This window comes from Hyperolius riggenbachi, chromosome 4 (assembly GCF_040937935.1).
Source record: "Hyperolius riggenbachi isolate aHypRig1 chromosome 4, aHypRig1.pri, whole genome shotgun sequence".
NCBI classification, from domain to species: Eukaryota; Metazoa; Chordata; class Amphibia; order Anura; family Hyperoliidae; genus Hyperolius; species Hyperolius riggenbachi.
In genome coordinates, this window is record NC_090649.1 from 73602564 (window position 1) to 73628313 (window position 25750).

At 47.2% G+C, this 25750-nt stretch overlaps 1 protein-coding gene across 2 annotated transcripts in view; it reads left to right on the forward strand.

Moving 5' to 3' along the window:
* LOC137571289 (b(0,+)-type amino acid transporter 1-like) overlaps positions 1-24539 on the forward strand; it is a 47615-nt gene extending 23076 nt beyond the window's left edge. For both annotated transcript variants that reach the window (XM_068280207.1, XM_068280208.1), the window contains exons 4-7: positions 5856-5985; positions 14831-14955; positions 20226-20313; positions 22962-24539. In XM_068280207.1, coding sequence (XP_068136308.1) covers positions 5856-5985; positions 14831-14955; positions 20226-20313; positions 22962-23192 — 574 coding nt within the window. In that variant the 3' untranslated portion in view covers positions 23193-24539. The remainder of the gene's footprint in view (positions 1-5855; positions 5986-14830; positions 14956-20225; positions 20314-22961) is intronic.
* The last annotated feature ends 1211 nt before the right edge of the window (positions 24540-25750 follow it).

The following is a 25750-nucleotide window of genomic DNA, read 5'->3' on the forward strand; positions in this document are numbered from 1 at the left end:
ATGCCTCTTGGAGTCACTACATCCAGCATGTGGATCCACCTTGCCTCCTGTTGTTTTAGCAATTTCTCACGGTTTCCCCCTCTCTTCGAGGTGGCTACAGCCTCCAACACACACCACCTTAATTGGGCAGCATTATGACCCGCAGCAAAAAAATGCCTAGCCACTGAGGTGTCGTAACTTTTTCGTTCACCCTCAGCATATCTAGTAATGGCCCTTTTGTGTTCTTGTATGCGGGTCCTAACTGCTCTGGTCGTTTCTCCCACATACATGAGTCCACACGGGCACTTCAACCCGTATACCACCCATGCAGTGGAACAATAATGTCTACCTTTGATGGGGACCTCATGACCTGTGTGTGGGTGACCAATTCTCTCCCCCCTAATGATGCCACTGCACACATTGCAATTGAGGCATGGGTACGTCCCCGCCCTCCCTGTGGTTGCATTAGCATCATTGGGGGAAGTATCAGTGCGTCTCACCCTGTCATAAACAGTCCTACCCCTTCTTAAGGAAAAAAGGGGTTCCTCACTAAATAATGACCCTAGCTCTCTGTCGTTTCTCAACATAGGCCAGAATCTCCGTACTGATTTCTTAATCAACTCCGTATTTTTACCCAAATTCATAACAAAAGGGACCCCTTTCTGTTGCCTAGTGTGACCATTGCTTGTTAGCAGGGTAGACCTACTTATTTCCCTTACATCATTGTTGACCCTAGCAAGATGGCGTGTGTTGTAGCCTTTCCGTGCAAACTTGGCGGTCAACTCTTGACCAGCCTTCAAAAAATCTTCATCTCTAGTGCAGATACGTCTGGCCCTGAGGAACTGCCCCCTTGGTATTGCTTTAACCACATGTCTTGGGTGATGGCTATCAGACCGCAATAAATTATTGCGGTCTGTGGGCTTCCGAAACAACTTAGTAACGAACCGGCAATCGACGACCTTAAGAGACACATCCAAAAAATTTATAGCGTCCCTAGCCACTTCAAGCGAAAATTTAATCGTCGAGTGCATCATGTTGGCCTCATTAACCATCTCATGGAGTATTTCCTCAGGGCCCCTCCATAGGAGTAACACATCATCGACAAAACGATAGTATTGGTATATATATCTATTGAATTTTGGATTGCACAAAAACATAGTGCGCTCCAGTGATTCAACAAATATATTGGCGACAGAGGGAGCAGCCGGAGATCCCATACTTGCCCCTTGGCGCTGTATATAAAAATCATTATGGAACCTGAAATAATTGGATTTGAGAATGAGTTCCAGACAATCTAGTAGAAAATATACCATTCCATTAGAGAGACTGGTTTCAAGTAACTTGTCCTCAATGACAGCAATAGCCTCATCCTGAGGTATTGCCGTGAAGAGGCTTTGAATGTCAAGGCTGCAAAAGATGATGTCACTTGGTACCTCATTCAATGCCTCCAGCCTCACCAACAAGTCAGTGGTGTCTTTTAGGCAGTGAGGAAATGAATTGACAATACTTTGTAAATGCATATCCAAAAAACCTGCTAAGGGGTATAATACTGAACCCCTACTGGACACAATCGGGCGTCCGGGGGGGTCAGTAAGCTGTTTATGGATTTTCGGCAACAAGTATAAAAGAGGTATGCTAGGATGCTCTACTGTCAGGCTCTTGGCCAACTTGCTGTCAATCACCTCATCCTCCACAGCAGCAGATAATAAACGATCAACCTTTCCTTTTACTGTTGCAGTAGGATCACTGTCACATTTAGTATAGTGTAATTCATTCTGTACCTGCTTGAAACCCTCTCTCAGGTAACTACTAGTGTCCTGTATCACAGTTGCCCCTCCCTTATCTGCCTTAGTGATAATAATGTCAGCATTATCAGCTAACCGCTTCAGGGCCACACTTTGATTTGCAGTTAAGTTGGGATGGCTGAAGTACTGCCTAAGTATGGAAAATGGAGCGAACCAAAACAACGGCGAAGGTACCAGCACCGCCAGTGTTATACCAGCCACACAACAAGCCCTTACGTTTGGGTATGATGAGGAGGATATACAACGCATCCTTGATATGGTTACATTGGAGGACACCGATCCAGGCATTCTTGTTGAGGATGAAAATTTGAAAGATGCACTGTATTACCTCAAGCGCAAAGAACTACAGCTATCTATGCATCAAATTTTTCTGGCGGAGTATGTCAAGAATCGACGCATCCCCAGAGGCTACAGAGTAGCACTACGATCCACACTTTTGAACCACGACCAGTTGTTTTTGCAAAGGTTTTTTGAAATTCTTAACAAGTGCAGTATAGATGTTATGGTACTGACGATTGAAAGACTGCAAGTTCACCTCACTAAGCTAAGGGGTGAGATCAGTAATGCAGACGTCAAACTAAAAAATAGTACCAACCTGGATGAATATAACGACATGTTGGTGGAGATAGAGGATAACATCAACGCGGAAAAACGCACTCTGGTCGCAAGGAAACAGATGAAATTGAAACGCGATGCTGACGACTACAGCGCGGACCGCGTCTATTCCTGGAAAGAGGAGAGGAGGAGAGTGCGTAGTGGGGTCCCCATGCCGAGAGGAGTTTCCGGAGAGGACGCTGAGGGGAACCAACACATTGGTTCCGGGGGCGCAGTGTATCCGGGCGGACGGGGCAGAGCAGACGCACTTCCTGTCTCCAGGCAGAGATACGGATATCGCCGCAGAGGAACCCGGAATAGAGGCAAGCCGCGAGGCGGCAGAGGGGCAGCACGAGCAAGCCGGTATGGAGGAGGATGGGATACAGCAGAGTCCATGACTGACGACTCTGACCAGCAGGATTTTCGAGAGGCCCGCGCTCCCACTACAGGGGGCGCGTCAGAAGATGCAGGGCAAAGAGGAGGCAGTTCAGCCCCAAGCAGATCGAGTGCACGACAACAGAGGGACTATTACCAGTTGAGGAAACGAACCTAGACCAGGTGAGCAACATCATTAACATTTCCTCTTACAACCTTGACCCAGTGGAATTGTCGGTATTGGAGAAAGGATTGGGGTTTGTGCCTACTCATCTTGACAGCATGTTTGAGTGGGAAGTGGACTGGTTTAGGTTCATAAGGAGGCTGAAATTGAAGGCCTTTTTCAAAGATGACATGCCTGAGAGTGGGACTGACAATAGATTATCCAGGTATACACAGCGTTCTGATTGGTCTCCAGAGGAACAATTTCCAGCTATTGATAACTTTGAAAAAGCGGTCAGACAAGAAATCACCAGAAACTGGGACATTAGCAAATTCAGCCATCCCAACTTAACTGCAAATCAAAGTGTGGCCCTGAAGCGGTTAGCTGATAATGCTGACATTATTATCACTAAGGCAGATAAGGGAGGGGCAACTGTGATACAGGACACTAGTAGTTACCTGAGAGAGGGTTTCAAGCAGGTACAGAATGAATTACACTATACTAAATGTGACAGTGATCCTACTGCAACAGTAAAAGGAAAGGTTGATCGTTTATTATCTGCTGCTGTGGAGGATGAGGTGATTGACAGCAAGTTGGCCAAGAGCCTGACAGTAGAGCATCCTAGCATACCTCTTTTATACTTGTTGCCGAAAATCCATAAACAGCTTACTGACCCCCCCGGACGCCCGATTGTGTCCAGTAGGGGTTCAGTATTATACCCCTTAGCAGGTTTTTTGGATATGCATTTACAAAGTATTGTCAATTCATTTCCTCACTGCCTAAAAGACACCACTGACTTGTTGGTGAGGCTGGAGGCATTGAATGAGGTACCAAGTGACATCATCTTTTGCAGCCTTGACATTCAAAGCCTCTTCACGGCAATACCTCAGGATGAGGCTATTGCTGTCATTGAGGACAAGTTACTTGAAACCAGTCTCTCTAATGGAATGGTATATTTTCTACTAGATTGTCTGGAACTCATTCTCAAATCCAATTATTTCAGGTTCCATAATGATTTTTATATACAGCGCCAAGGGGCAAGTATGGGATCTCCGGCTGCTCCTTCTGTCGCCAATATATTTGTTGAATCACTGGAGCGCACTATGTTTTTGTGCAATCCAAAATTCAATAGATATATATACCAATACTATCGTTTTGTCGATGATGTGTTACTCCTATGGAGGGGCCCTGAGGAAATACTCCATGAGATGGTTAATGAGGCCAACATGATGCACTCGACGATTAAATTTTCGCTTGAAGTGGCTAGGGACGCTATAAATTTTTTGGATGTGTCTCTTAAGGTCGTCGATTGCCGGTTCGTTACTAAGTTGTTTCGGAAGCCCACAGACCGCAATAATTTATTGCGGTCTGATAGCCATCACCCAAGACATGTGGTTAAAGCAATACCAAGGGGGCAGTTCCTCAGGGCCAGACGTATCTGCACTAGAGATGAAGATTTTTTGAAGGCTGGTCAAGAGTTGACCGCCAAGTTTGCACGGAAAGGCTACAACACACGCCATCTTGCTAGGGTCAACAATGATGTAAGGGAAATAAGTAGGTCTACCCTGCTAACAAGCAATGGTCACACTAGGCAACAGAAAGGGGTCCCTTTTGTTATGAATTTGGGTAAAAATACGGAGTTGATTAAGAAATCAGTACGGAGATTCTGGCCTATGTTGAGAAACGACAGAGAGCTAGGGTCATTATTTAGTGAGGAACCCCTTTTTTCCTTAAGAAGGGGTAGGACTGTTTATGACAGGGTGAGACGCACTGATACTTCCCCCAATGATGCTAATGCAACCACAGGGAGGGCGGGGACGTACCCATGCCTCAATTGCAATGTGTGCAGTGGCATCATTAGGGGGGAGAGAATTGGTCACCCACACACAGGTCATGAGGTCCCCATCAAAGGTAGACATTATTGTTCCACTGCATGGGTGGTATACGGGTTGAAGTGCCCGTGTGGACTCATGTATGTGGGAGAAACGACTAGAGCAGTTAGGACCCGCATACAAGAACACAAAAGGGCCATTACTAGATATGCTGAGGGTGAACGAAAAAGTTACGACACCTCAGTGGCTAGGCATTTTTTTGCTGCGGGTCATAATGCTGCCCAATTAAGGTGGTGTGTGTTGGAGGCTGTAGCCACCTCGAAGAGAGGGGGAAACCGTGAGAAATTGCTAAAACAACGGGAGGCAAGGTGGATCCACATGCTGGATGTAGTGACTCCAAGAGGCATGAACGAAAGACTGCCCCTTAAATGTTTCCTATAAATGTTTTCTATAAATGTTTTCTATAAATGTGTTTTATAACATGTTTTAATTTATATAATTTATATGCTTTTTATAGTGGGCAACGCATAGGATGTCTTGTAGACCATATGATTGGTAGTAGATGGATTGGTATATGCAGTACTTATAACCCCATGTTTGTTCACAGGTGGTTCTGTGGCAGTCCTTGAGGGGAAGTGCCAGAAAGTACGGTCAGTTTTGATGGAAGTTTTTGGGTAGCCAAATTGGAGTGCCATTTGACCAGTTTTGTTTACATTAATGTGATATATCCTCACGGACATTATGTGCTATGGACCAGGGGGTTAAATGTTTAAATGTTTAAATGGTTAAATGTGTTGGTGGGTGGAGCTGAGTAGGGTGTGGTGGGCCACACCTGATTGTGTATTTATATGTGGTTGTACACATTTCACTGTTGTTATACACCTGATGAAGGATCAATGATCCGTAACATGTAGTGTTTTGTTCGCCAATACACAGCAATTTTGCAGAGCCAGTGGTGTGCCGTCTCTTTTCTACTATTAACACGTGATAACTTTGTTATCACCCTTTAGTGAGTTGAGCCCCTTGTATGCTCCTCCTTCCATGGATGTATATGGTGAGTAATTATAATGGTATTTCTCACATTTTCCTCTCTTGTGTATATTGCAGGCTGAAGGTGCTCGGGGGCTGGACGTGGATAATATCGCTGGGTGTTGTACTTTCCACTTTTGGGGCAGCGAATGGAACTCTCTTCACCGGAGGGCGTCAGTGTTATGTAGCTGCCAGAGAGGGGCATTTGGTAGGCATCCTTAGTCTCTCTTTCTTCCTAATTCTTTACAGGTTAGAATGTTATCCTGGAAATCCAGAAGAGTTGCAACAGTTGATAGAGACCAAATCAAAACAATAGAAGCTTAATTAGCTCATGAACCATACCTGCCATTTATTGTCATGCGATTCAGGCAACCTTTGTTTTAACTACTTCTGTACCAGCAGTCTCTGCCCCCTTAAAGAAACACTGTAACAAGAAAAACATCCCCTGGGAGGTACTCACCTCGGGAGGGGGAAGCCAGGGCCGGTTCAAGTAACAATTGGGCTCTAGGGCAAAATTAGCCTGGGGGCCCCCCAACAGATACCCCCACCCAAAAAGCGTCATTAGAGGCCCTTTCTTGCAGCCAAATTTCCCTCCTGGGCCCCTGAGCTGGCTGTTGACCCTCCCCCAATCAACTCCCAACTTAACAGACTCTGCAGAGTCCCTGGAGAGCAACAGTTTAGATGGGGGAGGGACACCTTGGGGGCCCCTACAGGCTCTGGGGCCATTGCCCATTTTTTCCTATGGTAGCTCCGGCCCCGGGGGAAGCCTCTAGATCCTAATGAGGCTTCCCCCGTCCTCCTCGGTCCCACGGGGGTCTCGCTGCAGCCCTTCAAAGCCGGCCCGACAGATCCGACAGCCTGTTCAATATTTACCTTTCCAGGCTCCAGCGGGGGCGCTGTTGCAGCTCTTCTGACGGAGATAGGCGGAAATAGCCGATCTCCGTCGGGTCCGCTCTACTGCACAGGCGCAGGAGACTTGCGCCTGCGCAGTAGAGCGGCCCGACGGAGATCGGCTATTTCCGCCTATCTCCATGGGAAGGAGTGGATACTGCGCCTGCGCTGGAGCCAAAAGGTAAATATTTACATCGCATCCTCTCCAGGAGGATTTTCGCCGCCACCGTGGGACCGAGGAGGACGGGGGAAGCCTCAATAGGATCCGGAGGCTTCCCCCAACCGAGGTGAGTCCCCCTGGGGGAGGTTTTTTCGTTACAGATTTTCTTTCAGAGACTGCTGGCTGTAACGATCGGTGTAACACAGAGAGGATCTGATTACCGGTGAACTGCAGTCTCACCAGGAATACAGAATATACCCGATTATTGGTGATCTGCAGTATCACCGATAATCAGATATATCTACTAACCTCTGGACACCAGAGAGAACAAGTGAGTGTTTAGATGCAACAGTATACTTTGAGTACTTCACCAGAAGTATGTTCCTTCCTATGGCCTAGACTCTCCAGGAGGGAGGAGCTAGGCTGAAGGTAGGAAGGTCAGAGCGTGAGTGACACCCGAGTGGGAGGGTGTCACTAACAGGTCTGGGAACTGCCTCTAACAGTAAGGCCAGTTCTCGAGGTCGGCAAGCCAGGTCGTTAACACACAGACAGATAAGGTACAGAATCAGGATGCAAATACAGAGTCCAGGAACTAGCAGAGTTTGGCAATAGGATATCAGAAATAGCACAGTACAGAATCAGGATACAAATACAGAGTCCAGGAACGAGCAGAGTTTGGCAACAGGATATCAGAAATAGCAAGGTACAAGATCAGAGTTCAGAGAAATAGTCAGGCAGGCAGAAGGTCATAACAAATAATACAATTCAATGTTCCTAATGCTAAGGTGTGAACGCCTTGATGTCAACACCTTTGGAAACTATGCTAGAACACAGATACAGACAAGGTCTGAGTGCTACCACGTTGTGATCGCAACGGCAGACAACCAGAGAATGCCCAGCACCCAGTATATATAGTAAAGCGCTCTCCAGCGCCTCCCCTAAATGCTGGACCAATGGCAGGTGGTGAAAATGTCAGCTGACCAGCCTGGTCAGCTGACCCTTTTCTGGCTGTCATATTAGCTCTGCCTCTCAGCGCGCGCGCGCGCGCGTCCTTCTGAATCTGTGTGGACTAGCAGTCCCAGCCACACCAGACATGTCTTGCAATGTAACCATTGATTCAAGCGCGGGACCGCCGCCCCGCTCTCTAAGCGAGCGGCGGTTTCCTGCGTCCGGCCGCAATGTCAGCTGCTCTGCCATGCGTGCAATCTGCCGCCTCCAACGCAGACTCCACCGCTCTGTCCATGCGGCATGCGGCGGTTTCTCCGTGTTGTGCCGTCATGTTAGACGCGGAAACAGCCGCCTCACTCTGAGTCTTTGCGGCGGCTTTTCCGCGTTTCCTCACAGTACCCCCCCCCCCTTCCCCGAGGAGTGGACTCCGGACAGCTCCTACCAGGCTTCTCAGGATGCAACGCATGGAACTCCCTTCTCAATTTGTCCGCATGCATGCAACACTCAGGTACCCATGATCTCTCCTCAACACCATACCCTTTCCAATGAACCAGATATTGTACTGAGTACTGAACTATGCGAGAGTCTAAAATCTTCTCTACTTCGTACTCAGGTTGATCATCTATCATCACCGGAGGAGGAGGAGTGGGACCCACATGAACTGCTGGCTTAAGCAGGGACACGTGAAAAGATCTCACGCTGCGCATACTGGCAGGGAGGTCAATGGCATAAGTGACATTGTTGATCTTTCTAGTCACTGGGAATGGACCCACATACCTGGGCCCCAACTTAGCCGAGGGCTGTTTCAAGGTCAAGTGACGTGTGGACACCCAGACTAAATCTCCTGGCAAAAATGAACGTCTCTTGTCGGCTTGACCTTTTTGACTTTGAAACGCCTTCTCCAAATTATTTTTCACAATCCACCATATATCTTTAAATGACCTTTGCCAGGCCTCCAGAGCTGGAAACGGAGTGGAGGCGACTGGCAATGGGGAGAATTTAGGCAATTTCCCGGTCACTACCTGGAATGGACAAAATCCTGAAGAGGAACTTTTTAAATTATTGTGCGCAAATTCTGCGAAGGGTAAAAACTTGACCCAATCATTTTGCGCTTCTGCAACGTAACACCTTAAAAACTGTTCCAATGATTGGTTGACTCTTTCCGTCTGACCAGTGGTCTGTGGGTGGTAGCCCGACGAAAATGACAGTTCCATGCCCATTTGGTGACAGAATGCCCTCCAAAATCTGGAAACAAATTGGACTCCCCTATCTGACATGATGTTTTCTGGAATGCCATGCAATCGGAAAACGTGGATGATGAACAAATCGGCCAATTCATGGGCCGAGGGGAGTCCTTTCAAGGGCACAAAATGGGCCATTTTACTAAAACGGTCGACTACCACCCAAATGACCGACATGCCCTCAGACTTGGGGAGCTCACCCACAAAATCCATGGACAAGTGGGTCCATGGCTCACTCGGGGTGGGCAAGGGCTGCAATCTTCCCACAGATGCCAGTCGGGAGGGCTTACTCCTCGCACATACCGCACATTCTCTAACAAACTCTTTGCAATCGGCTGCTAGAGACGGCCACCAAGCGCATCTGGCTGCAAGGTCCTGTGTTCTGGAGGCCCCAGGGTGTCCCGCATTCCTGTGTGAATGGAACATCTGCAAAATCTGAAGGCGAAATGGCAGTGGGATGAACATAACCCCTTTGGGCTTCCCCTCCGGGATGTCCTGCTAAAAAGGACCTAAAGTCTCTGTCCAATCTTCCCAAGTCTCAGTTGTAGCTAGTACCAGTCTCTGGGGGACAATGGTCTCTGGGGGGGAGGGCTGTGCTGTCTCTGGCTCAAAGCATTTAGACAGGGCATCTGCCTTAATGTTTTTGCTCCCTGGGGTGTACGTAATTATAAATCTGAATCTCGAGAAGAACAATGACCATCGAGCCTGACGGGGGCTTAATCTTTTGGCTCCCTCGATGTATTCTAATTTTTTGTGGTCAGTGTAAACTGTAATCGTATGTTCTGCTCCTTCCAACCAATGACGCCATTCTTCAAAGGCCAATTTGATGGCCAGGAGCTCCCTGTTGCCTATATCGTAGTTTCCCTCTGCCGGAGAGAACCTATGAGAAAAGAAGGCACATGGGTGTAATCTGCCCTGCAACCCTGACCGCTGGGACAGCACAGCCCCTTCCCCGACCTCTGAGGCGTCTACCTCAACAATAAAGGGATAGAAAGTATCAACGTGTCTCAGGATGGGTGCAGAGCAAAACAAATCTTTCAAAGTGGAGAATGCATGCAGAGCCTCTGGAGACCAATGGGTAGTATCTGCCCCTTTCTTAGTGAGACAGGTGAGGGGTGCAATAACAGTGGAGTACCCCTTTATGAACCTTCTATAGTAATTGGCAAAGCCTAGAAATCTCTGAAGAGATTTTAACCCCACTGGTTGAGGCCATTCCAACACAGCAGAAACCTTGGCAGGATCCATAGACAGGCCCGAGGTGGAAATAATGTACCCTAAAAAGGTGACAGATGTTAGTTCGAAAATGCATTTCTCCAATTTGGCGTAAAGCATGTTTTGTCTCAGTTTATCCAATACAAACTTGACATGTGTCCTGTGCTCAGGGAGGTTGTTAGAAAAGATAAGTATATCATCTAGTTATACCAACACAAACTTGCCCAATACCTCCCTGAATACCTCATTAATCAATTCCTGAAAGACGGCCGGGGCGTTACACAGCCCGAAGGGCATCACCAGGTACTTGTAATGCCCGTCGGGCGTGTTAAAGGCCGTCTTCCATTCATCGCCCTTTCTGATCCGCACCAGGTTGTATGCCCCCCGTAAATCCAACTTTGAAAAGATCTTAGCGTCGGTTATCTGTGTAAACAAGTCATCTATCAAGGGCAAAGGGTAGCGATTTTTTTACTGTGATTTTATTCAGGCCCCGGTAATCAATGCAAGGCCGCAGGCCTCCGTCTTTTTTCTTAACAAAAAAGAAACCTGCGCCAGCAGGTGACCGAGAAGGGCGAATTAACCCCTTGGCTAAATTTTCACGAATGTATTCCTGCATGGCTATTTTCTCTGGCCCAGACAAATTGTAACGATGGCCCCTAGGGGGCATACAACCCGATCGGAGATCGATGGGGCAATCAAAGGGGCGATGTGGAGGTAACTTATCTGCAGCCTTGGGACAGAACACATCAGAATACTCGGAATATTGTGCTGGTACCCCCTCCAACTGGATCTTGGTCTGGCCCAGTGTCACTCTCCCTAAACACTGCTGGGAGAGTGACCGGTAGCCCAATTAATCTGTGGAGAGTGTAAGTGCAGCCACGGCATGCCAAGGATGACTGTGGAGGTGGTCATGTGTAACACAAAAAACTGTAGCTTCTCCTTATGTAACACCCCTATAGTGACTTCCACCTCTGGTGTCTGAGACAGCAGATGATCACTTTGCAGGGGGGAGTCATCTACTGCCGTAACCTGAATGGGTGGCTTCACTGGGGTGAACGGGATACCCAATTTCTTTGCAAATTCAAAATCCATAAAATTAGCTGCAGAGCCTGAATCAATAAAAGCCTCAGAAACCTCAGTTTTATCTTCCCATGTGACTGTACAGGGAAGGAGTAACCGTTTATCTTCTAGGGGTAAAAGTCGCGTGCCTAGGGTGCTACCCTCTACAACTCCTAGGCGATAGCGTTTCCCGGCTTGTTAGGACAATTACGTACTCTATGACCCCCCTCTGCGCAGTAAAGACACAGCCGCTCAGACATCCTGCGTCTTCGCTCCACTTGGGATAGTTTTGACCGACCAATTTGCATTGGTTCGGGTGGAGGCGAGACAGGAGGAGGTGGAGTTACTAGAGGCGCAGCGTAGGACACCATTCTTACATGACTACTACCCCGGGTCTTTTTCTGATAACGCAGTCTGCAATTGACTCGAATGGCCGATGAAATGGCCTCATCGACTGTCTTAGGTTCAGGCAGACTTAACATGAGATCTGAAACCTCATCTGACAACCCTGATAAAAAACAATCTAATAGGGCATAGGTGTCCCACCTGGCTGAAACTGACCACCTCCTAAATTCGGCTGCGTAATCTTCGACCGGACCCCTGCCTTGACGCAAGAGCTTGAGCTTCCACTCAGAGGTCGCGGCAAGGTCTGGGTCGTCGTAAATTACTGCCATGGCTTTAAAGAATTCATCCACAGAAGAGAGGGCCAAATCCCTGGTGGGCAAACTGTACGCTCACGTCTGAGAATCGCCTGATAACAGTCTTAATAAAGGTGACCCTTTGGGTCATATTTCCAGAAGATCAGGGTCTTAACTCAAAGTAAGACAACACTCTACTTTTAAAATTTCGGAAGTCAGATCTGTCACCAGAAAATTTCTCGGGTACAAGCAAACGTATATCAGAGCTAGGAGGGGATCGCACCTCATCCACTGCTGTCTGGAGGGTTTGTAAAGAACCAGACAAGGCTTCAATCATAGTCTTGTGACTACACAGCACTTGATTGATGTTTTCCACCGAAGTGGCAAGTGCACCCAGACGGTCAGTGTGTGCGTCCATTTGCATTTTTTGGTCTGCCGTTCCGTAACGATCGGTGTAACACAGAGAGGATCTGATTACCGGTGAACTGCAGTCTCACCAGGAATACAGAATATACCCGATTATTGGTGATCTGCAGTATCACCGATAATCAGATATATCTACTAACCTCTGGACACCAGAGAGAACAAGTGAGTGTTTAGATGCAACAGTATACTTTGAGTACTTCACCAGAAGTATGTTCCTTCCTATGGCCTAGACTCTCCAGGAGGGAGGAGCTAGGCTGAAGGTAGGAAGGTCAGAGCGTGAGTGACACCTGAGTGGGAGGGTGTCACTAACAGGTCTGGGAACTGCCTCTAACAGTAAGGCCAGTTCTTGAGGTCGGCAAGCCAGGTCGTTAACACACAGACAGATAAGGTACAGAATCAGGATGCAAATACAGAGTCCAGGAACTAGCAGAGTTTGGCAACAGGATATCAGAAATAGCAAGGTACAAGATCAGAGTTCAGAGGAATAGTCAGGCAGGCAGAAGGTCATAACAAATAATACAATTCAATGTTCCTAATGCTAAGGTGTGAACGCCTTGATGTCAACACCTTTGGAAACTATGCTAGAACACAGATACAGACAAGGTCTGAGTGCTACCACGTTGTGATCGCAACGGCAGACAACCAGAGAATGCCCAGCACCCAGTATATATAGTAAAGCGCTCTCCAGCGCCTCCCCTAAATGCTGGACCAATGGCAGGTGGTGAAAATGTCAGCTGACCAGCCTGGTCAGCTGACCCTTTTCTGGCTGTCATATAAGCTCTGCCTCTCAGCACGCGCGTCCTTCTGAATCTGTGTGGACTAGCAGTCCCAGCCACACCAGACATGTCTTGCAATGTAACCATTGATTCAAGCGCGGGGACAGCCGCCCCGCTCTCTAAGCAAGCGGCGGTTTCCCTGCGTCCGGCCGCAATGTCAGCTGCTCTGCCATGCGTGCAATCTGCCGCCTCCAACGCGGACTCCACCGCTCTGTCCATGCGGCATGCGGCGGTTTCTCCGTGTTGTGCCGCCATGTTAGACGCGGAAACAGCCGCCTCACTCTGAGTCTTTGCGGCGGCTTTTCCGCGTTTCCTCACGCTGGCATGGTAAAACGCCGCCTCCCGACAAATTGCCACAATCATCCGCCGCTCTCGACAGTCACACTGTTCTGTCCACGCTGCAGGTCCCTCTCTCTATGGTGGCAGAGCAGTGTGAGCAGGTCAGGAGCCGCTTTCATTGGCGCCTGACCCTGTCAATCAATGTAAGCCAATGAAATCATCTCCTGACCGGCTCACACAGCTCTGCCATCATAGTGATCTGCGGCGGGGAGACATCGGCGTGATCGGTGGGAGCAGCGGAACCGTGTGGAAATCTACATCCTATCAGATCCGTGCAGCCACATGCAGGACATAGATTTCAACTTTGTCAGTCTGGATTCGGTTAAAGGACAACTATCAAAGTGAACTAAAATTTTAAATGCCACATATATTTCCAGTAATTACACTTTTTTACACATAGTTTTCACTGTGGGCATTACTATGGAGGACTGTGCTCAGCACATACAGCATACAGAAACAATCTTCACTGGCTGTAATACTGTGACGGGAGTGTCTTCAGAATGATAGAAAGCCAATGTCGACACAAAACTGTTAGAAAACAGATGGTTAACAAGGTTTTTTTTTCACACAGGCTGTGCTGAGAGACCTCTGAAAAGCATTTTAGTGTTGCTAACTAAAAGCTCTTTAGGTATGTGCGGCTTACAGAAAAACAGTTTCTTTGATAGTTGTACTTTAATCAGTAGTGCCCATTTAGGTGTTAAAATTACCTTAATGGACATAGCGGTTATGCATGAGAATTCTATAAAGCACATTTTGCTAAGAATAGCTCCTTGCTGTCCCCTTAAGCGGCTGTCACCTTAGTCAACTGCCTGGTTTGTCTATCCCTGAACAAGGCCCTTATAACAACTAGAAAACAGCATTTTGTAGATGGAGCTTATTTGTATAACGTCCCCATTGACATGCTTACATAATAAACTTTTATAGTAAAGCCTAAAACTTTTAAAGTAAGCCTATAATTTGCTATAGGCAGCACTGAAGGCACACTGGCTCACCCACTAATCCTTGTGTTTCCTTCCCGTTTGTTTCCTCCCTACTACCCTCTAGATTGTAAGCTCGCAAGGGCAGGGACCTCCTCCTAGTGTTTCTCATACTGCTGTTATTTTAACATATGTACATGTACCAACCACATATCAACTATGTATGTATCTATATTTATTCTATTCAATGTCATGACTGTACAGTGTCTTGTATTTCTTATGTATATTTGTTCCCCATTATTTGTTTGTACTATGTACAGCGCTACAGAAGATGCTGGCGCTATATAAATAAAAAATAATAATAATAATATAGTAAAAGCTTCCAGATTTTTTGTTATTTTACTTTTTATATTATTCGATTATGTGCCTATAAACCTTCTTTGCAGCCAGATGTTCTGTCAATGGCCCACGTCAAGAGGCTGACGCCGTCCCCTGCTCTCATCTTTACCTCTGCCATCGCACTGATAATGATCATTCCTGCAGATTTCAGCAGTATCGTCAATTTCTTCAGGTAGGTGGGCATATTAAACTTCAGAAATTATTATTATTTATATAGCACCAACATCGTCTGCAGCGCTGTACAGAGTATATTGTCACTTAACTGTCCCTCAGAGGGGCTCACAATTCGAATCCCTTCCATAGTCACATGTCTACGTATGTATCGCACATAGTCTAGAGCAAGCATGGGCAAACTTGGCCCTCCAGCTGTTAGGGAACTACAAATCCCACAATGCATTTGCCTTTATGAGTCATGACTATGGCTGTCCAACTCCTGCAATGCACTGTGGGACTTGTATTTTCTCAACAGCTGGAGGGCCAAGTTTGCCCATGCCTGGTCTAGGGTGAATTTAGGGGGAAGCCAATTAACATATTTGTATGTTTTTGGTATGTGGGAGAAAACAGAGGTGCCTGGAGGAAACTCACGCAGACACAGGGAGAATATACAAACTCCGCACAGATGGTGCCCTGGCTGGGATTCGAATTGAGAACCCAGAACTGCAAGGCGAGAGCCCTAACCACTATGCCACCGTGCTGCCCTATGTCTTTCCTCAGATGCTCACTTTGTAAACACTACAGTGTACCTATAAGCCCTTTATTTAGGCTGTGTTCCCACTTGAGCTGAGAACGGACATTTTTGTCTGTTATTTTCTCATTGCAACACTGACAGTAAACAGCATTTTATATATTCACACTTGTCAGTCTGCAGTGGATCCGTGAGATCCATGGCAATAAGTGGGCCACACTTCTGTGCCGTCCGCTATAGTCCCGGGCATTCTGATGCGCTCCCTCATGTAGCCTATGGGGGTAACGCATCCGCCCCAGGTTCCAACGGGACTACAACAGACCACTGAAGTGGTCATTACACTGTCTGCTCCCGTTGCCCTCACGTAACCCGGCTACAAGTGGGAACACAGGCTAAAGGCCCGTACACACGCCGTACTAAAGGCAACGACGGGTCCGTCGTCACCTCCCGCTGGGCGGGTTTTCAGCAGACAGTCCGGGGTGTGTACAGTCTGTCGGCGGACCGATAAGGCTGTTTCTGAGCGATCCGCCGGGCCTCTAGCCTCTAATGGGTGGAGAGAGCAGAGCAGAAGTGCCAAAGCAGCCTGCCACTCCCAGCTGCTCCACAGTGTTATACATGATGACATCATCGCACACCTGGATACACTAGAAATCGAGTGGGCTATTAAGTTGTGGGCAGGCCCGGATTTACCTTACAGGAGCCTATAAGCATGGCCGCCATCAGAAATTTTGGGGCCCCTCACAAATCATCAGTCCGGGCCCCCCCCCCCCCCCAAACTGAGAAATGTGCGTAGCCATTACATGTTGGCAGAGCTAGTTGGAGGCTTGCTGTCCACAAATTAATCACGAATAACCACGGTGGATACTCGTGATTCAAGTTAGCTCTAATTGCCACAGCTGAGCGGCTAGATGCGGCGGGGTTAATTACCCAGACCGCCGCTCTCCGCCCAGCGTTTCAACGAGGTGCAAGTTTCCGAATGGACGCGTTGCAAGCCTCGATATCGAGCACTTCCTCCTTCAAGCCGGAAGGAGGAAGTGCTCCATCATTTTTTTAGAACCTCCCAGTTTTATTTTCTGTTTAAAAAAACTAAAAAAGTAGGTTTAATGCTATTGTCTCATATGGTAATGATTCAGCTTTTCCCATAGTCTCGCAGTTAGCAATCATGTGACCCCCAACAAGACAAATTCAGCAATCATAAGGCCCCCAACAAGACAAATTCAGCAATCATGAGGCCCCCAACAAGATAAATTCAGCAATCGTGAGACCCCCAACAAGACAAATTCAGCAATCATGAGGCCCCAACAAATCATGAGGTCCCCAACAAATCATGAGGCCCCCAACAAGACAAATTCAGCAATCTTGAGGCAATGAGGCTCCCAACAAATCATGAGGCCCCCAACAAGTAAAAATTCAATCATTAGGCCCCCAACAAGACAAATTCAGCAGACATGAGGCACATAATGCCCCCTTATTATGGTAGACACCTCTCACCTGGATTCTGACAAGGACCCCCAGGTTAGGTAGTGAGTGACATGGAGCCCCTTTAGCTAGTGAGTAAGTGACAGGGAGCCCCTTTAGCTAGTGAGTGAGTGACAGGGAGCCCTTTTAGCTAGTGAGTGAGTGACAGGGAGCCCCTTTAGCTAGTGAGTGAGTGACAGGGAGCCCCATTAGGCAGGGAGTGAGTGACAGGGAGGCCCTTTAGCTAGGGAGTGAGTGACAGGGAGGCCCTTTAGCTAGTGAGTGAGTGACAGGGAGCCCCATTAGGCAGTGAGTGAGTGACAGGGAGCCCCTTTAGCTAGTGAGTGAGTGAGTGACAGGGAGGCCCTTTAGCTAGTGAGTGAGTGACAGGGAGCCCCATTAGGCAGTGAGTGAGTGACAGGGAGGCCCTTTAGCTAGGGAGTGAGTGACAGGGAGGCCCTTTAGCTAGTGAGTGAGTGACAGGGAGCCCCATTAGGCAGTGAGTGAGTGACAGGGAGGCCCTTTAGCTAGGGAGTGAGTGACAGGGAGGCCCTTTAGCTAGTGAGTGAGTGACAGGGAGCCCCCCCCCCAGCCGCCACCGCTGCTTCCCCTACCTTGCCAGGCTGCCAGCAGCATCAGACCTCAAGATCAGCGGCGACCCGACCAGTAAGAGCGGGCGCTGGACGCACCCGCTCTATATGCGGAAGTGACGTCACTTCCGCATATCAGTGCGGGCGCTGGGTCCTAGCGCCCGCACTATTGTCGCCGCCTGATCGGGGTCTGACGCGGCGGCGGAGGCGGCGGCTAGAGGGATGGAGGGAGGGAGCAGCGGCCAGGGGAGGTTGAGCGGCGGTCGGCGGCACCCGCTAGGGCCGCGGCGGGGATGGGGCCCCCCTGCAGGCCCGGGCCCGTGACGGGAGTCACGGATGTCCCCCCCTGATGGCGGGCCTGCCTATAAGCACAGATGTCCTGGCACCTTAGACTTCACCCTCCACTAACCTACAAACCCCTGCCAAACTGCACCTTAGTATTAGCTACACTCAGTATTAAAGGTGCCCCTAGTATTAGGTAGCTATAGGAACCTCAGTATTAAGCAGCTAGTGGTTCCCCTGACTGAAGGGAGATCTTGTCAGTGAAATGCTGAGAGCAGAGTGAGTAACCTCTCATTTACACTCTCATCAGGACTCTGCATAGGGAAGGAGGCGCTCTGGGAGGGGACTGAGCCACCTTTCCATCATCAGGCGCCTGTAGGCACGTGCCTACAGTGCCTTATGGTAAATCCGGTCCTGGTTGTGGGGTTACTGCCAATCTGCAGACAGTGGCTAAGGTTTCTAAGATGAACTGAATGGTATATGGAGGCTGCCATATTTATTTTGTTTTAAACAATACCAGTTGCCTGGCAGATCTGCATATCTTTGCAACGATGCCGAATGATTGCACACAGGGCCGGGCCGAGGCATAGGCTGGAGAGGCTCCAGCCTCAGGGCGCAGTGTAGGAGGGGGTGCAGAATTCATTCAGCTGTCATTCCTAATTGTGTTTGAAGCAGAAAGAAATAATAAAAGGGGACACATGGCAGTGACTGCAAGCCAGATAACTAGATATTAAGGTGTTGGGGAGGTTGTGGGCCCTGTGGTGCCTCTTAGTCTAATAGCAATCAGTGTGTGACGGCTGGGGTGGAGGGATGGAGGGGCGTACTTTGCTGTCTCAGCCTTGGGTGCTGGAGGACCTTGTCCCAGCTCTGATTGCACAGGGAATAAACAGTAGCAACATGTGAGTCAGATTTGAACAATCAGCCCTAATTGTGCCAATTAATAGGTAAGTAGATTACAACCATATATCAATTACATATACAAATGTTAAAATAATTTAGAACCAGCGAACATGAGGTAGACTGTGTACAGGCGGGTCTTTGCTGATCCAAATTCCCATGTTGCCAACAGACACAGCAATATGGCTCATCCTATTTGCCACACAGACAAGGAATACAGCTCAGGCCGTACAATCCGGCCACTATAGAGGTGCACAGGCTGTCTGCACACAGATTCATACATGCAAGCAAATCGTGGGCTGGCATATAAGCAATATAAACCCCACACACTATTAACCTATGTCACCACAGACCAGTTCTGCATATCTCTTTGGCTGCAGTAGCGTCTAAATCACACATCTGAATGGGGCCAGACTTGTCAGATTTTTGTCAGAAACATCTGATCTGCATGCTTGTTCAGGGTCTATGGCTACACGTATCAGAGGCAGAGGATCCGCAGGACAGCCAGGGAATGTGTATTATTTAAAATTGAATAAATATTTCGGCCTTCATATCCCTCTCAGTTCAAGTGCCCTTTAAACAGGGATAAAGAGGAACTGTCACAAAAATCTTAACATTTTAAACACATACACATAGGAAGTACATTTTTCCTAGAGTAAAATGAGCCATAAATGACTTTTCTCCTATGTCGCTGTCACCGACAGGTTTTGAGCTAGCCCATCTTTTCATAGGGGGGGTTCTCAGGGTTTTCTTTATTTTAAAAAGCACTTAGTGAATGGCAGTTGAACCATCCAACTGCCAAAATAGTGTGCAGCGAGCAGGGAGGCTGGCCAGCATCTTTGTATAAATCTTTTTCAGGGAATGTCTTTATAAAGAATAAAGGCCATGCTGAGAATCCCCATGAGGAGATGGGCTAGCCCAAAACCTGTCGGTAATGTCAGATTTCTACTGCCTACTGTAAGTGACAGCAACATAGGAGAAAAGTAATTTATGGCTCATTTTACTCTGGGAGATATGTACTTCTTATTTGTATGTGTTTTAAATTGTAAGATTTTTGCGACAGTTCTTCTTAAAGGGAACCAGAGGCCCCAGAAAAAAGATTTTATACATACCTGGGGCTTCCTCCAGCCCCATCCGCTCGGATCGCACCCACGCCGCCGTCCTCCGCTTCCTGTATCCGGCGGTACCAAGTCCCGTAGTTTCGGCCAGTCGGCAGCAGCACGCGGCCAATTGTCCGCATCACAGGGGCTCCCGGCATACCCTAACGCGTCCGCCGGAAGTGACGAGACCCGGTACCGGCGGATCCAGGTAGCGGAGGACGGCGGTGTGGGAGCGATGCAGGCTTATGGGGCTGGAAGAAGCCCCAGGTATGTATAAAATCTTTTTTCTTTTTATTAGTATGGCGTCTCTGGTTCCCTTTAAGGGCAAGTAAACAAGACCATGTTCTTATGTGAACTTGCTGCCATATTCTGCACTAATGACGTTTTTATTTTCTGATTCTTGGATCTCTGTTCCCTTGCGGGCGTTCAGCTTTACAGCGTGGCTCTTCTATGGAATAACCATCTCTGGCCTCATCTATATGAAGATCAAGCAGCCGGATATTCCCAGGCCATATAAAGTAAGTCGGAAAATGTTCTCATTAGTCACATCTGCTTGCAGGAAATGATTATGGATCGTTTCCTTAAAGGGAATGTCGCGAGATGTTTGTATGTGTTATTTTTAATCAGGCTTAACTGCAACAATAAATATCCTGCGCAAGATCATTGAGACTCAAGCCCTTTAATTGTAATTTGCCTGACAACTTGTGGTTTGCAGTGAGCCTGTCCAGCCTGTATACTGTTTTATATCCCATGGTAACCACGATGGAAAGAAAATTATATAATTCCTAATGGTTATGGGTACCGGTAATTCAAACATACACATAGCTCCCAACTGTCCCTTCTTGGAAACCCAATCCCTCTGTCTCTTTCTTCCTCATTTGTTTCTCCTTCAGGACTCATGTACAGGTCTATGTAAATATATGTACAGGATCTTCTCAAAAAATTAGCATATTGTGATAAAGTTCATTATTTTCTGTGATGTACTGATAAACATTAGACTTTCATATTTTTTGGATTCATTACACACAACTGAAGTAGTTCAAGCCTTTTTATTGTTTTAATATTGATGATTTTGGCATACAGCTCATGAAAACCCAAAATTCCTATCTCAAAAAATTTGCATATTTCATCCGACCAATAAAAGAAAAGTGTTTTTGAAACAAAAAAAGTCAACCTTCAAATAATGATGTTCAGTTATGCACTCAATACTTGGTCGGGAATCCTTTTGCAGAAATGACTGCTTCAATATGGCCTGGCATGGAGGCAATCAGCCTGTGGCACTGCTCAGGTGTTATGGAGGCCCAGGATGCTTCGATAGCGGCCTTAAAGGGAAGGTTCAGGGAGGGTAGCTAAAAAATAAAAATCAATTTCCACTTACCTGGGGCTTCCTCCAGCCCGTGGCAGGCAGGAGGTGCCCTCGCCGCCGCTCCGCAGGCTCCCGGTGGTCTCCGGTGGCCGACCCGACCTGGCCGGCTGCCAGGTCGGGCTCTTCTGCGCTCCAAGGCCCAGCACTTCTGCGTCCCACGCCGGCGCGCTGACGTCATCGGACGTCCTAAAGAGCAAAAAATCATTCAGAGGATGTCTGCAAAAGTAACAAATTTTATTAAAATCCGATGACGTCAGCGCGCCGGCGTGGGACGCAGAAGTGCCGGGCCTTGGAGCGATGAAGAGCACGACCTGGCAGCCGGCCTGGCCAGGTCGGGTCGGCCACCGGAGTCCACCGTGAGCCTGCGGAGCGGCGGCGAGGGCACCTCCTGCCTGCCACGGGCTGGAGGAAGCCCCAGGTAAGTGGAAATTGATTTTTATTTTTTAACCACCCTCCCTGAACCTTCCCTTTAAGCTCATCCAGAGTGTTGGGTCTTGCGTCTCTCAACTTTCTCTTCACAATATCCCACAGATTCTCTATGGGGTTCAGGTCAGGAGAGTTGGCAGGCCAATTGAGCACAGTAATACCATGGTCAGTAAACCATTTACCAGTGGTTTTGGCACTGTGAGCAGGTGCCAGATCGTGCTGAAAAATGAAATCATCTCCATAAAGCTTTTCAGCTGATGGAAGCATGAACCCACTTTTGAACAAGAAACAGCGGCAGAGGCGCCTGACCTGGGCTACAAACAAGGGGCACTGGACTGTTGCTCAGTGGTCCAAAGTACTTTTTTCGGATGAAAGCAACTTTTACATGTCATTTGGAAATCCAGGTGCCAGAGTCTGGAGGAAGACTGTGGAGAGGGAAATGCCAAAATTCCTGAAGTCCAGTGTCAAGTACCCACAGTCAGTGATGGTCTGGGGTGCCATGTCAGCTGCTGGTGTTGGTCCACTGTGTTTTATCAAGGGCAATGTCAATGCAGCTAGCTATCAGGAGATTTTGGAGAACTTCATGCTTCCATCTGCTGAAAAGCTTTATGAAGATGAAGATTATATTTTTCAGCACGACCTGGCACATGTAAAAAGAAGCACTAAATTGGGGGTCAGAATAATAATGAGCACATTAAAGGATACCTGAGGTGACATGTGACATGATGAGATAGACATGTGTATGTACTGTGCCTAGCACACAAATAACTAGGCTGTGTTCCTTTTTTTCTTTCTCTGCCTGAAAGAGTTAAATATCAGGTATGTAAGTGGCTGACTCAGTCGTGACTCAGACAGGAAGTGACTACAGTGTGACCCTCACTGATAAGAAATTCCAACTATAAAACACTTTTCTAGCAGAAAATGGCTTCTGAGAGCAGGAAAGGGGTAAAAGGGGGAATTTCTTATCAGTGAGGGTCACATTGTAGTCACTTCCTGTCTGAGTCAGGACTGAGTCAGCCACTTACATACCTGATATTTAACTCTTTCAGGCAGAGAAAGAAAAAAAAGGAACACAGTATAGTTATTTGTGTGCTTGGCACTGTACATACACATGTCTATCATGTCACATGTCACTTCGGGTATCCTTTAATAAAAGCATTAGACTTTTTAACAAAGGGCATGTAATAGGGGTAGTGGCATAAATAGCCACATCAGCTCCTAAAGACCAGGTCAGGGGTTCCTTGAGACCCAAAAAGTATTTGCAGGGTTCTTCCGGGGTAAAAAGGTTGAGAAAGGCTGGTCTACATGTTTCCCTCCAGAGCAGGCATAACAGGTTGATTTCCTCATGTCACGCTGCCATTATTATCGTTTCAGGTCCCCATCATTATCCCGGTGATTGTGCTGATTGCGTCTGTGTACCTGGTCCTGGCTCCCATCATCGACAGTCCTCAGCTGGAGTATCTCTACGTCGCCCTCTTTATCCTCAGCGGGGTTATTGTTTACATTCCTGTGGTTCACTATAAGTGGTCTCCCAGATGTTTCCGATCAATCACTCTCTATCTGCAGCTGCTTCTGGAAATCTCTCCCGCCGATAAAAACGATTGAGGCCAGGCCCAGATCCCAGAGACTTCCGTATTTCTCCTGTCTGCAGGCGTTCCTCAATACCCCTGTAGCCCCTGGACCTCATATGATGTTCTAACATAATACATTATAAGCAATGCCTTCAACAGACACTGTAGTGACATAAAGTAGAATGCAGTCGGGCTAGGTCCACACTTGTGGGTTGCAGATCGGATCCGTTTTTGTACACAATTTTTTTACTCCTCAATCTTCTTTAAAAAGTCCTTTTTGCAGCCTACGTTTCCAGTCCGTGAAAACTTATCCCCAGCCCTGGCCGTGGGTGTGGGGGGCCGCTATGCTGGAGGGGGTAGCAGGTAGGGGGGCAGTGGGCAAAGCGGCGGGGAGGGGGGGGTCGCCCCCCTTCCTCCCCTGGGTCCCCCCTTCCCCTCCAGCTAGTTTCTTTTTAAAATCATTTAAAAATCAATGTATAAGCAAGCGGCGAGCGAGGAAATTACCTCCTTGCGTTCCACCGCTCGCCGTCACTTCCTGCAATGTACTTCAGAAAGTTAGTAAGTTCCCCCGCTTGTCGCTTGCTTATACATTGATTTTTATATTATTTTTTAAATAAATTAGCTGGAGGGGGAGCGGGTACCCAGGTGAGGGAGGGGGGGGCGACCCCGATCCCCATCGCTGTGCCCCCTCCCTTCCTGGTTGCTATCCCCTCCAGCATGGTGGCCCCCTCCCCACCCACAGGCAGGGCTGGGACACAGAAAACGGATCCGTTTCTGTGTCCAAAGATGCCTGTGTAGAGAGAAGTCCGTTTTTGCATAGGTTTTCACTACCCCTCCGTGTAAATCCTGCAAATCCAGACCGTATGTTCAGTTTTTCAAAACGGATTCCCCGGAACGCAGACAGATCTGTTTTGAAAGTGAGTCAATAATGCTGCTATTTTTAACATAAGTATCCGTGGCTCCGGTTTTGGTCCGGGCCCCACGGAACCACGGATACTTCAGCCTTCAGTGTTGTTTCACCTTATGCATCCGAGCACTGTTCACCTCACATTCCTTCCCCAATAACTGTATCACTACTTATCACAATGAAATTATCTATATCTTGTTTTTTCCGCCACCATTTAGGCTTTCTTTGGGTGGTACATTTTGCTAAGAATTATTTTATTATAAATCCATTTTAACAGGAAAATTAAGAAAAAAAATGGAAAAAAATGCATTATATCTCAGTTTTTGGCCATTATAGTTTTAAAATAATACATGCTACTGTAATTAAAACCCATGCATTTTATTTGCCCATTTGTCCCGGTTATTACACCATTGAAATGATGTCCCTATCACAATCTATGGTGAAAATATTTGGAAATAAAGGTGCATTTTTTCAGTTTTGCGTCCATTACTTATTACAAGTCCATAATTTAAAAAATAGCTGTAATATACCTTACTACATAAAAAAAAAAGTTCAGTCCCTAAGGTAACTATTTATGTATTTTTTATTATATATATATATATATATATATATATATATATATATATATATATATATATATATATTTACAAAACAAAATTTGTGTAGCTATTTGGAAGTGTGGGAGGTAAGGAGCTAATTTTAAAAGTAAAAAAATGTCATTATCTGGAAAAAAAAATTTCCAGATGTAATTTTACTATTTGGCCACAAGATGTCCTCACAGCTAACTTCCAGATGCGTAGTATTAGCACGCAAAATAGAAATAATGTGTGGACGTGACAGTAGGGACTTTGTGAAAGATGGAGCCGTCTCGTAGACGGTGTTGGTCTTTCATACGGGGACTTAGATCAATGAATGGGAACTGAGTTCCCATTAATTGATCTCTGGGATAACGGAAGGTGGCGGGAGCGTGTGCGATCGTGCGCAGAGGTCATCGGCAGTAGTGTAGCCTATCTGGACGGAAATATCCGTCCAGATAGGATTAAGTGGTTAAACAAGTGTGAACCAACTCTAAATTATTCCCTTAAATTAGCCCTTTATTTACTTATTTGTCACAATGTAATCAGAGGCAAAGAATCACTGCCTCATCCATCCTCCACCCCCTTACCTAGTGTGTCCCCCACTACCCATTAGATTGTAAGCTCGCAAGGGCAGGGTCATCCTCCTAATGTTTACTGTCTTTGTAACAATATTTGTGCTGCTTGGAACTCTGCTGTATATCTGTTAGTTGTATCTATGTTCCCCTTGTCGTCTTATTGTGCTTTGTAAAGCGCTGCGGAATATGTTGGCGCTATATAAATAAAAAATAATAATAATAATAATAATAATTATTCAGAATACCCACATTTTATGGTAAATATCCTGGTTTCAGCATCAGAAACACTCTCTATAGCTATATATTGTTGTGTATTGATATGTAGCTCCGCCCTCCCAGTGATGTTTAGCCTAGGCTGTTTAGCTATGTGAATTCTCCTCCCCAACCACTCTGGGAGACCAGGTCATTTTCTGCTGGCTTTGGAACTCTTAGGGCCTGATTCACAAAGCAGTGATAACTCACTAAGACTTTAGGCGTGATAACCTTTGCACCGCTGAGTTAGCACCGCTTTGTGCTCTTTATCGCTCGCAAA